This window comes from Vulpes vulpes, chromosome 10 (assembly GCF_048418805.1).
Source record: "Vulpes vulpes isolate BD-2025 chromosome 10, VulVul3, whole genome shotgun sequence".
NCBI lineage: Eukaryota > Metazoa > Chordata > Mammalia > Carnivora > Canidae > Vulpes > Vulpes vulpes.
Window position 1 is genome coordinate 92,117,405 of NC_132789.1, and position 13,833 is coordinate 92,131,237.

General features: G+C 43.6%; 1 protein-coding gene across 4 annotated transcripts in view; it reads left to right on the forward strand.

Annotated features, from left to right (window-relative positions):
• Positions 1–8,293: 8,293 nt before the first annotated feature.
• Positions 8,294–13,833, forward strand: part of GRIA2 (glutamate ionotropic receptor AMPA type subunit 2) — a 150,085-nt gene continuing 144,545 nt past the window's right edge. For 2 of the 4 annotated variants that reach the window (XM_072724918.1, XM_072724917.1), the window contains exons 1-3: positions 8,294–8,583; positions 9,161–9,409; positions 9,942–10,082. In XM_072724918.1, coding sequence (XP_072581019.1) covers positions 9,322–9,409; positions 9,942–10,082 — 229 coding nt within the window. In that variant the 5' untranslated portion in view covers positions 8,294–8,583; positions 9,161–9,321. Of the gene's footprint in view, positions 8,584–8,848; positions 9,410–9,941; positions 10,083–13,833 lie in introns of those variants that run through there. The other 2 variants (XM_026008060.2, XM_026008058.2) reach the window with 1 other exon arrangement.

Here is a 13,833-nt window from a genome sequence, read left to right on the forward strand (position 1 = left end):
AACTATACCTTCAAGAGAGATACAGGGACTGCTCTGGGTGTAACCTCCACTGCAGAACTTGATGTCGATATATTATATTGATGACACCATGCTAATTGGACCCGATAAACAAGAAGTAGTAAGCCACTTAGATGCCTTAGTAAAAATACATATAACAGAGTGGGGGAGATAAATCCCCTCAGAAATTAGAGGGTCGACCTCATGGGTGAAGCTTCTCAAGCATCCAGGGACCAGAGGCTAATTGTGCTTTTACCATCCACCACAAAGGAAGAAGCAAAGCTTAGTAGGCTTGTCTGAATTTTGCAGGCAATGTGTACCACATCTGGGCATGCTGCTCTGACATATTTATTAGTATTAAGTTATAAGGTTGCCAGCTGGACTGAAAGAAATAAACTACATTGGCAGTTTTAGGTTGCAGTGCAAGCCGACATTTAAGCCTTAGACCCAGTAGACACAATGGTATTTGACATGTCTGATGCAGACAAAGATGTTAACATAGAGAGCATGGCAAGTTCCAGTGAGGGAATCTCAGGACAGGTGCCTAAGGTTTGAAGCAAGACCTTGCTCCCCTCTGCTGGCAATTCCTTTCCATTTTAAAAGTAGCTTCTATCATGCCAGTAGGGCCTCCTGTATAGTAAGCTTCTGTCCAGAGGATACCACATGATCTTACAACCTGATTTCCCCATCCGGAAGAAATGACATCATCTGATCTGTTGTACCATAAAATTGTACCTGCAGAGCAGCAGACTATTATAAAATAGAAACGGTACCTACTAGACTGGAAGGGAAATGTGCTATGCCAATGGAGTAGATGAGGAGGCTCACTACTCACTATATTTCCTCTTAGTATTCTCTTGCCTAGTAATCAGACAAAAGAAAACTATAGAAGCCCTAACAAAGGCTAGAACATCAAGGACTCAGACCCTGCAGGAAGGAAGATTTGGGTCACATACCACAAGTAAAGAACTCTGGCTCGTTGAAGTGCTGACTAAAGTAACATGAATATGGAAGGAGCGCTTGAAAAAAGTGGCTATTTGTGTCTCATAACCATCTATAGATTTGGAAATGGTTGTAGCTACGTTTTATGCTATTTGCTTCTTTTTTTCTCTCTTTTGTCCCCCACCCCCCCCACACACCCCCTTACGTTATGTAAAAAGCACCAGTGGAGTCCTGTTGAATACTTTAGGCTAGAGGCTTGCTCTTCTAATTTCTGCTATCACCCACTGAGTGAGAGTCAAGTGTATTTTAGAAAAAGAAAACATTTTTTTGACAGTTGAATTTGATACTGTGATTATGCGATTTGGTTAAAATATTTTGTAAATTCACAACGTGTGAAAAGAGAATTGTTGAAAACTATGTTGGATGTCCTGGAAAGGGACACTAATGCAAGTAGGTAAAAAATTTCATTCTAGCTAAGAGTGAGCAAGGCTATCACAAAATATGAGAAAAATCATTAAAAAATAAAAAGAAATTTAGTGTTCATATTTCTTCACAAATATTCTTAAATCTTATTCCATTTTAAAGAGACTGAAAAAAAAATAAAGAGACTGAAATGGGGAACTATTTAGGAGAACCACGGTTAAGGTAATGGCCTGGTCTCACTTCAAATGATGGAAAATGATTGTACATCTATCAGTACTAAGTGAAAGCAAGATCTTGAAGGTATGCATGAGTCTTTCTGCAGTTTTTTGCTTTAAATGACTTTTCTAAGAAACAGTAACTACATATAAAATACCACAGGCTGTGATGTTAACTTTTCAAAGTCAAACTTCAGATGAAGTCTCATTCATGAGTATCAGAGTTGGTGTTAAGCACTGACACAATAGCTTGAGGGGTTGTATCCCACAGATTTTTTAAATCCAACATGCCCCAAAGTGAACACATCACTTGCCTACATACTTGCTTTCTAGTATTCTTTATGTTTCATCCTGATGTGAGACAACATTGTCCTGGACACTGTGCCTCATACAGGAGTTGGCTTCGTTTCTCCATATCCTTTACCTAAGAGACATGCAGGTTCACTAACTAGTTCTACTAAGTTTCCATCCTAAATATTTCACTAAACCAACCTTTTCTTCCTACTATTATTCTCTTAATCCGGATTCTTATTACCCTCACCAGGAATACAGCCTCTTATCTGGTCTCCCTACATTCAGTGCTTCCCCATAAATACATTCTACACAGCTTCCAGAATGTTGTATCTAAAAGTGAAAAGCTTAAGAACTGATCTTTGTTCCAAATGTTTTTCTTTTCCTGTAGGATAAATTTACCATAATCTAGTTTATTTCTGTTATTCCTGTTCTATACTTCCCATTCTAGAAACATGGGCATTGCTTGTAATTCCTGGACCACACACATGCCTTTACTGATGTCTCTGCTTTTAAATGAAGCATTCTTAAAGTCAGCCAAGATGGCAAAATAAGAAGCCCCTGAACTCCCCTCTTCCCATGAACATACTGAACGTATAGCTTACACATGGAGCAATGACCTTTAAAAGAAATCCAGAAACTGAGTAACTCCTATGCATTGAATGAATGAGAAAAATACCCACATCAGAAGCTTTAGGAAAGCCTGAGATACACTCTTGCCATAAACCCCATCCCCATCACAGTACCATACTATTGTGAAGGAACACCGACTCCCACTTCTCTCTGAAGAGTGAAGGTTTCAGAACCCGGATTTAGTGTCCTAACTTTGAAGATTCCCACTTGAGGGATGGGCCTCCAAAATACCTAGTTGTAAAAGCAAATGAGGCTCGCATCCAGGAAACTCAAAACTATAATAAGAAAAAAAAATGGGCCTGTGAGCACTCGCTGTGGCTATCCCTCTCAGGGTTCAGCATGGATGAAGCAGGCAAAAATGAAAGAGGTCCATCTGGGTACTTAAAAGATGTTGTCTGAGGTTCAGGTGTCTAATTTAGCACACATCTAGAGTCTGGCTAAATCCTTCCTGGAGACTGGGGAAGGTAGTGGACCCTTCCCCCGCTTTCTTGCTCTAGGCTACTCTGAGTCATCAGTATTTTCCTAGAAGGAGCTTGTACACTTGTCTGGTTGGTGTCCCAAGATTTTGTGATTGTTGCCTGAGGGGCAGAACCCTGAATCACCTGGCTTTGAGCACCAACAGGGCTTGCATTTATGAGTCCCACAGAACGGTAGCAAAGAAAGAAGCAGTTCTTAATGGGTACAGAAGCACCTCCCCTACCCCCTATGGCTACACACCAGTGTCTAGACAGAAAGAGTGGGCAAAAGCATCCACCTCCCTGTTTGCCGGGGGGCACCCTGATTCACACCCTGATTCTGCAGTCCTAGGACTCTGTGCTGCAACAGGCTCCCCGCATCTCTCTGCCCATGTCTCTGCCTCTCTCATGAATAAATAAATAAAATCTTAAAAAAAAAGCAGACACATAGAACAGAGTAGAAAACCCAGAAATAAACCCATGTATGTATGATCAACTAATTTTTGACAAGAATATACGATGGGGAAAGCATAGTTTCTGCAACAAATGGTGTGGAAAAACCAGATTGCCACATTCCAAAGAAAGAATGTGGTCCCCGATATAACACCATACACAAAAACCACTCAAAATGGATTAAAGATGTAAACATAAGGCCTGAAAAATTAACCTCCAAGAAGAAAACAGAATGTAAGGTCCTTGACATTCATCTTGGCAATGATTTTTTTTTTTTGACACCAAATGCAAGAATAAATAAGGGGGCTTACATCAAATGAAAAAGCTTCTGCACAGCAAAAGGAAACCATCAACAAAATGAAAAGGCAACCTATGGAATGGGAGAAGGTATTTGTAAATCATATATTTGATAAAGGGTTAATATCCAAAACATACAGAACCTATTCGTCACAATAGCAAAAATCAAAAATCTGGTTAAAAAATGAGCACAGGACCTGAATAAACATTTTTCCGAAGAAGACGTACAACGGGACAAACTGATACATGAAGAGGTTCTAAATATCACTAATCATCAAGGAAATGCAGATTGGAATAAGCCAGACAAAGACAAATACTGTATGGTATCACTGATATGTGGAATCTAAAACAAAAAACAAAAAACAAAACAAAACAAAAAAAACCCCAAAGAAGTCAAACTCATAGAAATAAAGTAGAAAAGTGATTGCCTGGGGCTGGAGCACCAGGGAAACAGGGAGAGGTTGGTAAAGGGATACAAATATTCAAATTTAAGACAAACAAGGTCTGAAGATTAATGTATAAGATGATGATTATAGTCGATAACACTGTACTGTATAATTGAAATGTGCTAAGAGAGTGGAACTTAAATGTTCTCACAACAAAAAAAGGATAAATCTGCAAAGTTATCGATATGTTAATTAACTTGATGGGGTAATCCTTTAACAATGTAAACATATACCAAGTAATCGGATTGTACACTGTAAAGATCTTAATTTACTGTTAATAACTGTTACTCAATAAAATTAAAAATTAAAATAAAGATTTTTTTTTAATTTACTTATTCATGATAGACATAGAGAGAGAGAGAGAGGCAGAGACTCAGCAGGCTTCATGCCAGGAGCCCGACGTGGGACTCGATCCCGGGTCTCCAGGATCAGGCCCTGGGCCAAAGGCAGGCACCAAACCACTGAGCAACCCAGCCCCCCCCTTTTATTTAATTTTTTTTTTAAATTAAAATAAAAAAGTGTTCTCCTCGCTACATCCCAGTTAACCTACCTCATTTCTACTTGACTCAGTTCAGATTTTAGCCTTTGGTAACTCTCCTTCCCTAAACTCCAGGATAAAATGTGCTTAATAGATTTTTCTTTGCCTTATCACATTATCTTAACTATCTGCCTATTTGTTTCATTTCTTATTGACCTTCTCATGTGGACTTAATCATTTGCTTACTTGAATGAAGTCTGGGAATTTCTTGAGAAAAGTTTCTGTTGGGTTATCTTTTTACCCACTGTGTCAACCACAGTGTTTGGAACATTATTGTAATTCCTAAGAGTTTATTGAATGAATGAATGAATTGAAATATTGTTTTCCAATATACATTCCTGGTACAGGATTGTTAGCTATTAGGGTAAAATTCATTAAAATCCATAAAATCAATGATCACAAACTAACAGGAAAATAAGTACTTCTTTTCATTTTTGGACATTCTAAATTCATTGAAAAAGAAAGGTACAAAAGTCTAAATTGCTTAATAGGTATATGTTTTGGGTCATGTAGTTGATCTTATTGAAATGGTGATTTAAAATTTTGCTGCATAAAAGAAAAGAATGTTGTCTCAATGTGGAATAATTATTAATATTAATATTATTCTTTATCTTAATTTAAGAACAGAAATTTCTACTTGTAGTCCCGATGGACTAAAATCTTCATGTTTTCTTGTCTGTTTCTTTATTTGGTTTGTCTCAGGCAATAGGGTCTCATGTCTGGAACAAGAGTTCTTTCTGCAGGTGCTGCAACCTTTGCCATCTTCTGCTGAAAGAGCATGGACCCTTTTTCCTACTATTGAGTTGCATCCAAGCATTTCAGGTGGCCTACATTTTCACAGTTCCAGAAGATCAATAGAAAGAAAGACAATGATCTCTATTTTGGTGAGACTTTGTTACTAAGAAGTATGGCACTGACATTCATAATCCACTTTTGATAATGAAATCAGCTAAAATTTGCTCTACTAGTCATTTAAAAATTATCACGCTCCTCCTCACAATGACTTTCCTTTCCTTTATGCAAAGGTTTTTATAATGGAATAAAAATTAAAGCTATGCATATTGGGTACCATATATTTGGTATCCTTAAACATTTTAAAGTAGATTTAAAAGGAAAATTATTGTTTCTCATGTTGAAGCAAAGATCAAGTGAAGCAGAAATTGAAATTTAACGTATAATACTTATTTCTAGCCTAAATGACAAAAATTGTTTAAACACATGCATAAAGGAACAGTAACAACCAACCAAGCAAACAAATGATGGGGTCGGTAGGATTTTTATTCCTTCCGTGTTTCAATGTAACTTATCCTTGCTTTAGAAAACAATACTTATGGATAATTACCAAAACTGAACAGCAGAGGGCAGAAAATAGCAAATTCTGTTTCTTTGAGCGCATTACTCTATTCCACTGTAGACCTCGTAGTTTTGAATTTTCAAAATTGATTTTATTATTGATCAATTTGAGACATATTATGAGGTGAGGAGTTTCTAAGTATTCAAAATAAATTCTAGTACTTTTCATTCGTTTTCATAACTATTTACTTCAATTTAAATTCATTACATTTATATTGACAGAATTCTGTCCTTGGAAAATATAAGCTGTATAAATATTATAGCGAATTAGAAAGATTCCACGAATGATAATATTAACATAATGATGCTAACATTGCAGGAAATGTATCCAGGGATGTTGTAAAATGTACATACTTAACTACATTGTGTAAGACACAGTAACAGAATAGCAGTTCAAAGTACGGGAAATGCCTAGTTTTTATTTCTATTCTATATATATGAATTATAATTTGTCATTAAACAGTAATATTTACCCCAAGTTCTTCCATTTTTTACTAGGAAAAATGATCTATGATTCAGCAAGTTCTTGCTTCATATCTTTTGCTTTTATAGAATATAATTCAGTCATTTTGAGTTCATCTTTGCCTTTGAATTTGAAATAGATTATGATGAAAATAGTTTTGAAACAAGTTTTTTAAGGAAAAAATCAATTTACATTCATCTACACTTTAAGTATCATTGCTTCTCCACATTTAAGCTCCTTCTCTCTCTCTCCTTTCATTCCAACTTACTTTATATGAAATTGAAGTTCTTGCGGAAAACAATGAATGCTGAAAAAATGAAAATGGATGGAAATGTATTTTTTACTTTGCTGTGAGACATTATTTATTCACTTATATATATATATCTTTTATATATACATTATATATTTCAAATAGGGAGTAATTTCAGATCATTTTTTGTGTCTTACATCACAACTAGTGATTGAATAGATAAGATTAATTTAATTATTCTTCACATGGTAAATTTGGATATATTTTTATTTATATCTCTTTTACTATTTTTATTCTTATTTAGTTTTTAAAAAGCTAAATGTATTTTAATCCACAGGGCCTGTTTTACAGATAGTGAATTGCTTATCATCAGACTAAAATAAATTCTTGGTGATAAAATTAGGAAGCATTTTTACCTGTAGTAACTACGATTAGCAATAGATTATGGATTCTCAATTTCTGGTTTATAAATAGATATCTAAAACCCAAATCAGGGGAAGACTAACTGGATATCGCAGAATTACAGGATTTGAAAGCCCAAGAGGCCACTTTGCCCATCTTTCTCATTTCTAAAATGGATAAATCAAGGCCTGGAGTGACTAAGAAGCAAACATGAAATAACAGTCAACGAGGAGCCTGTGCTAATTGCACAGGAAGGCAGCATGGCAGGCCAACTCTCTTGGCATTCTGAAATATTATTAGTATCGTGGGCTCCAATCTACTGCCTTCTGGAAACAGTCCCTTGTACTCGACCTTCTTTTATTTCTTTGTTTAAACCAAAAAAAGCCATAAAACTTAAGACTTTTCGAAGCAGCAGAAGGAATTGCCAGAGCAGGTTCCCAGGCAACTGCTTGGCAAGCACCGCGAAGTGCATAAATTCCGCAGGGGGAAGTCTGGTCTTAGATCCTCCCCATCAACTCCCTTCCCACAAACTTTGAATCCCTAACCTCATCTTTCTTCCGCAGTGATCTCAAGCCCTCGGGTTTAAAGTCACGAAAACTTAGCTTACTTTCTCCGGGCCATGATTTCTCAAAACTCAGGGCCAAAACGCGGTGGAATACCTGGTTTCTCACTACGTCCCTGCGAAAGACCGTGCAGCTCAACGATCTTTCTAGACTCACTTCATCTCCTTGTTCCCCTAGGAGCCTTTCCTTGAAACGCAGTCTTCTGCTTTCAGTGCAGAAGGGGCTTCTACAGAGCCAAGTCTACATGTTTTTACTGTAGGAGAGAATCTGCAGCGAGGTCTGCGGGACCTGCCCTCAGCTGGCTCTGCGAGTTGGCATTAGGGCCCCATGACACTCTCAGGATGGGACATCCATGCAAAGTATTGCAAAGATTCAGTCTTTACCTCCTCCTGTGCGGCTTTAGTTTTTAAAGAAAGAATTTGGGTCTCTTTTTTTGTTTGTTTGTTTTTTGTTTTTTTTTTTTTTTGTTTTTTGTTTGTTTTTGTTTTTCCCTGGATGCTGGCTACATCACATGTAGCAAAACTTCCCGATTCTGGAACAGTTCCTCGATGGGTATTTTGTTTTCCTTGTTCGCTCTCTGGCTGGGTCGGGGCGAGACGCACGGTCTGAGCGTTCGTCCACCTCGCTAGGCGAGTGAGTTTTCGCAGGCTCTAGGAAATGAAAACCACAACCACAAAAAAAAAAAAAAAAGAAAAAAAAGAAAAAAGAAAAGAAAAATCCAATGTAACACAGCGGGGCCTGGCGAGAGAGCGCCTCGCCGGCGACAATGAGCGGTTCGGCTTCTGCACAGCAGCCGGAAATCGGCTTTGCAGGCGTGTGGTCCAGGCTGGAGCATCTCCGCGGCGGCGGCGGCGGCACAAAGGTAGCGCGAGCCGGGCCCGGGCCGGGGCTGGGGCTGGGGCTGGAGCCGGGGCCGGGCGCTGTCCTCGGTGCTGAAAGGCAGCGGCGCTCCGGGGAGGCGCCACCGCTCTCGAGAGCCGAGGTCCGGCCCGGGGGCTGCAGCTGCACGGCTCGGAGCGCGGGGCGCGGGGCGCGGGGTGCAGGGGAGGGAGGGGGAGGGGGAGGGGGAGGGGAGGGGAGGGGAGGGGAGGGGGGAGGCGGCAGGGGAGGGGTTGGGCGCGCGCGCCGGGGCCTGCCTCGACTCGCGCACGCGCGCCCGGGACTGCCTGGTCCTCTGTGACTTGCGTGTGTGTGTGTGTGTGTGTGTGTGTGTGAGACGGAGGGGAGAGGGAGAGGGAGAGGAGCGCGGAGAGGGTGAGTGTGTGTGAGCGCACCGGAGGGGGCTGAATATTCCAAGACACTGGAACCACAGCGGCAGCTCCGCTGAAAACTGCATCCAGCCAGTCCTCGGGACTTCGGGAGCAGGCGCGGGGCGCAGGGCGGCAGCAGCAGCCCCCAGCAGGACCTGGGGAATAGCAATTCTTCTGCCTCCACTTCAGGTTTTCAGCAGCTTGGTGCTAAATTGCTGCCTCAAGATGCAGAGGATCTAATTTGCTGAGGAAAACCGCCAAGGAAGGAAGAGGAGGAAAAGGAAAAGGAAAAGGAAAAAAAGAAAAAGAAAAAGAGGGGGTATTTTGTGGATGCTCTACTTTTCTTGGAAATGCAAAAGATTATGCATATATCTGTCCTCCTTTCTCCTGTTTTATGGGGACTGATTTTTGGTGTCTCTTCTAACAGCATACAGATAGGTAGGTACCCTTTTGTGCTCTGCTTTTGAATTGTGCCTAATTGGGTGGTAATCTTTGTTCACCGTGGACAAATTAATTCATGTCATGTAGACTTATGTCATACCTTGACTGCATTCCAGATTTAAACCGCCTAGAATATACATGTTTTTCTGAGCATGCAGCGAAGGGGGAAACGGCTGGGGCTTTGGTACGGTAGAGGGGACGGTGTTCTGGTGTCGGGTCCCCACATTTTATTAATTTTGCCTTGACCCGCTCCTCTTGGTTCGGATCCTCGGGGTGGGGGGGGGGTGGGGGTCTGAACGCCAAGCCGGTGGTCACCGGCAGAGGCTGAGGTTTCTGGCCCCCTGCCCGGCCCCGGGCTCGCGCCCCTGCCCTGACCCCTTGGCTACCGTTTGGAGCCGATCTGGCCGCTGCGCGGGTGGGTCGATGGGCTCGTCCGGCCTGTGCGCGGGGGCGAGCGCCTCGGGGCCGCGGGGCTCCCCGCTCCCTTCCCGGCGCTGACACCCCTGTGCCTGGTGCTTGTTCTCCGCAGGGGGGCTGTTTCCCAGGGGCGCCGACCAGGAATACAGTGCATTTCGGGTAGGGATGGTTCAGTTTTCCACTTCGGAGTTCAGGCTGACTCCCCACATCGACAATTTGGAGGTGGCCAACAGCTTCGCAGTCACCAACGCTTGTAAGTAATGAATATTCATGCCTCTCGGATGCTGCCCGCGGAGCGCCCGCGAGGGCCGGGGGGTGCGTGTGTGTGGGTGTGAGCGGCTGCACACGCGCGTGCGTGTGACGGCGCAGGGAGAAAGTGGCTGCAATCTCGGGGACCCCCGCTGGCGTGGTGGGGGGGTGGGGAGGGAGCAAAAGGCGTCGAAGAGTGTGCGCACTAGGGTGGTGGGGTGGGGGCTGGAGCTGGAGCTGGAGCTGGAGCTGGCGGGGCCCCCAGCTGGTCTCCAGGCTTCTGGAGAAGCCCCCCCCGCCAGCACCCCGACCGCAGGGAGCACGTTGGGGCCCCGGGGCGCGCGGCGGGGCTGCCGGAGGGACCCACGGTGGACCGCCCGCGCCCCAGCCCGCCCCGGGGTTCGAACCCGCGGGCCCCGGGTCGCCCGCTTGGACGGGACGAGGTGCTGCGGGGGCGCGGAGCGGGGTGCGGGCGGTTACGTAAGGCCCCCCGAGGGGCGCGCGCGGGGAGCGGGGCTGACGCAGGCCCGGGGCTCCCGGCGGGGCGGCGGGCGGGGGAGGCCCGAGCGCCGGGGAGGCCCCCTGGAGACCCGGCGAGTCGCCGACAGGCCATTGTCCTGCCTGCGGGGGCCCCGGGGCGCGCGACGGCGCTGGGCCCGGCTGCAGGCGCGGCCCCGGGACCCGGGCGATGGGGTCCAGAAGGTTCACCGAGGGGCCCGCCCCCGCCCCCGCCCCCTTCCCTGCACCTGCCGTCCCCTTCCCCCCCCGCCGGACCCCGGGACCCGCCAGGCTTCGCTGCCCTAACGTGCCCGGTGCTCAGTCCACAGCGGGGGGCACGGGGTGGGGGCTCCGCTGTCCCGAGCTCGCTGCCCTGCTCCCACCCTGGGCAGCCTGCTGGCCCACATCGGGTGAGGGCAGCTCGGCCACGCTATCGGGAGCATCGGGGCTCCCTTTGAAACTGCCACCCCGGGGACCCCTGGGGGCTCAGCGGTTAGCGCCTGCCTCTGCCCAGGGCGTGACCCCGGGGTCCCGGGATCGAGTCCCGCGTCGGGCTCCCTGCGTGGAGCCTGCCTCTCCCTCTGCCTGGGTCTCTGCCTCTCTCTCTCTCCCTCTCTCTCTCTCCCTGTTTCTCTCATGAATAAATGAATAAAATCTTTAAAAAAGAAAAAGAAAAAAGAACAAGAAAAACGACCACCCCTCGGAGGAAGAAATGGAGCAATTCCCGTTTACGGACAGAACAGGGACATGATCAGGGCCATGCGAGGTGCCTACCGTCCGATTGTTTACAAAGAACCCATTTGGGAAGGTTTCAGTGCTGTAGATTTTCTTCAAATGTTGAGATCAAATGAGAAACGACGCCGAAAGGGGCGGGGGTGCAGGGAGAGATTGAGAGGCAGAGACCCAGAGGGAGACTTAAAGCGGATTTGCAGCTTTAAAACCCAAAATCTCCGTAGAAGAACATGAACAGTATCTTGAAAATTTTCAGTACAGGGACACATACAAAGAAGCCGCGGTAGTTTTAATGATTGCAAGTTTTTCTACTTGACCCATTACCCTACAGATTTACGTTACTTGATTTGACATCCTATTTCTATTTTTTTCCCTGAATTATGAATTTAACATACACCTGTGCTAAGTATCCACTGTCTGTTCGCTGTATGCCAGTGTGCAAATGCTTGAAAAGTACTGAGACCAAGGCCAGACTGTGATTATTCAGAGAATGTAGATTTTTAAAACCGTGTGAGAGTTCATGGACAGGGTACGTTTTTGAAAATGGTCAGTGTTTGAGAAGTTCACTCATTGGTGAAAATAACGGGAGGGCTTGATTGAGAAAATGACAGCGATGTCCACTGCATAAAATGAATATTCCTTTATTCCAGGAGAGTTTGAATGACTGTGTTGGGGCTTTGTTAAAATTAAAGATTGTTTTTGGTTTAGGTTAGGTGACTGGCTTAGGTCCTCAGTGTCAGTATTTTTGAATAGATTTATTTTTATTATAGATTTTATTGAAATAAGATTTGCGGACAGAAAAAAAAATATATGTATTAGGACACTATATAACTCCATGAATTTCCACCCATAGCACATGAAGTTCATCGAAAACATACATGAACAATTTCATTTGATCGCACTTCTGAGAAACGGGGAAAGCCAAATCTTCATTTGGTACAGATTTTTTTTTTTTTCCCTCAGAAAATGAAGCTGAGTGCATGTCTCCAGATCCCAAAATTACTCTTCCATGGGTCATTATTCCAAGACTAAAACAAATTGTGGTGAGCAACTGAATGCCTTTTTAAGTTTGGCATGTGCCACTCCCATGGTATAAGTAATCTTACTGATTGCCAAAGAGAACTAATGAGAAAAAGAGACACATAGGATAGAATTTTCTGGAGTTGACGTTGACTCGGTGACTGAACAAATAACATTTGTGACTCAGTTTCTTCATTCCCTTGGGAATTTTACAATCTAGAGCTTGTAAAATGAATTGGGAGTGTTGTATCCTTCTTCATCTCTTTTTGTTTTGCCAAGGGCAAGAGAAAATTGTGAAATTAGTTTAACTCTTTATGTTCACGTAAGTTACAATCGTGAAGTCAGTAGTCAAGAAATGAATGGAAATCTCTATAATCAAATTTGTCAAGATGAGCCTTGATCATTTTAATCCTGCTCAGGGTTTTTCTCCAGTGCTTGCCTTTTTGGTCCACTATTCTTTACTATAGGAAGTGGAACCAGCAGCAGCAAATATGTTGATAGTTAAAACCAAAATGACTTTCTCTAATTTCCTCCAGAAATCTAAGGTTTTTTTTTTTCTTTAACTCCATTCTTAAAGTATGTATCATCCATCAATTTTCATAAAGTAGCTTGTTGTTTCACCTAGTTAAACGGTAAAGATCCCACAGGGTTAAATGTGTGCATCAAGAAAGTGGAGTTTTATGACTTAATAATACAATTTCAAAATAGAAAAGAAATTAGTTCACTAATTTAATTTTGTTCCTGAGATAAAGGAACTTATTTGGAAATGTTTAGGTTGACGTTGATTTAAGGATCCAGCACTGTCCACCAAATGGTTAAGGTTATGCAAATGGAATGAAGTCATTATATTGTTAACTGGGTAAAATGTGCAGGGCACCAAGCTCCCACGTCTTTCCCTTTCACAGTCACAGTGGGATAAGGAAAGTACCTGTTTGTTCCCATTTGTTTCCATGGGTACCTGAGGAAATGAAGACAGATTTCCAATTCTTTCTTTCTCTCTCACTCCCCTCCATCCTCCCCCCCTTTCCTTTCCTCTTTCTTCTTAGCTAGAGGTAGTACAATTTTTTTTTCCCTGAAAGCTGTTAAAACATAAGCCTTTAATATGAGAAAATTCAAACCATAAAACCAGAAAAAAAAAGACTAGCATCTGATGTATTTAGCAGTTCAGACTAGAGATGGGCTTCAAAAAATTCTCCCTCCCTCCTCCCTTCCTTCCCCTCCCTCCTTCCTTCCATTCCTTTCTCCCTCCCCCTTCTTCCCTTCCTTTCCTCCTCCTCTCTTCCTCCCTTCCCTTCCTTCCTTCCCCCTCCCTCCTTCCTTCCATTCTTCTTTCCCTCCTCCCTTCTTCCTTTCCTGCCCTCCTCAATCCCTTCTTTCCCTCCTCCTCCCTTCTTTCTCCTCTCCCTCCTCCCTTCTTCCTTTCCTTCCCTTCTCCTCCCTTCTTCCCTTCCTTCCCTCCTCCTCCTTTCCTTCTTTCCCTCCTCTTCACTTCTTTCCCCCTTCCT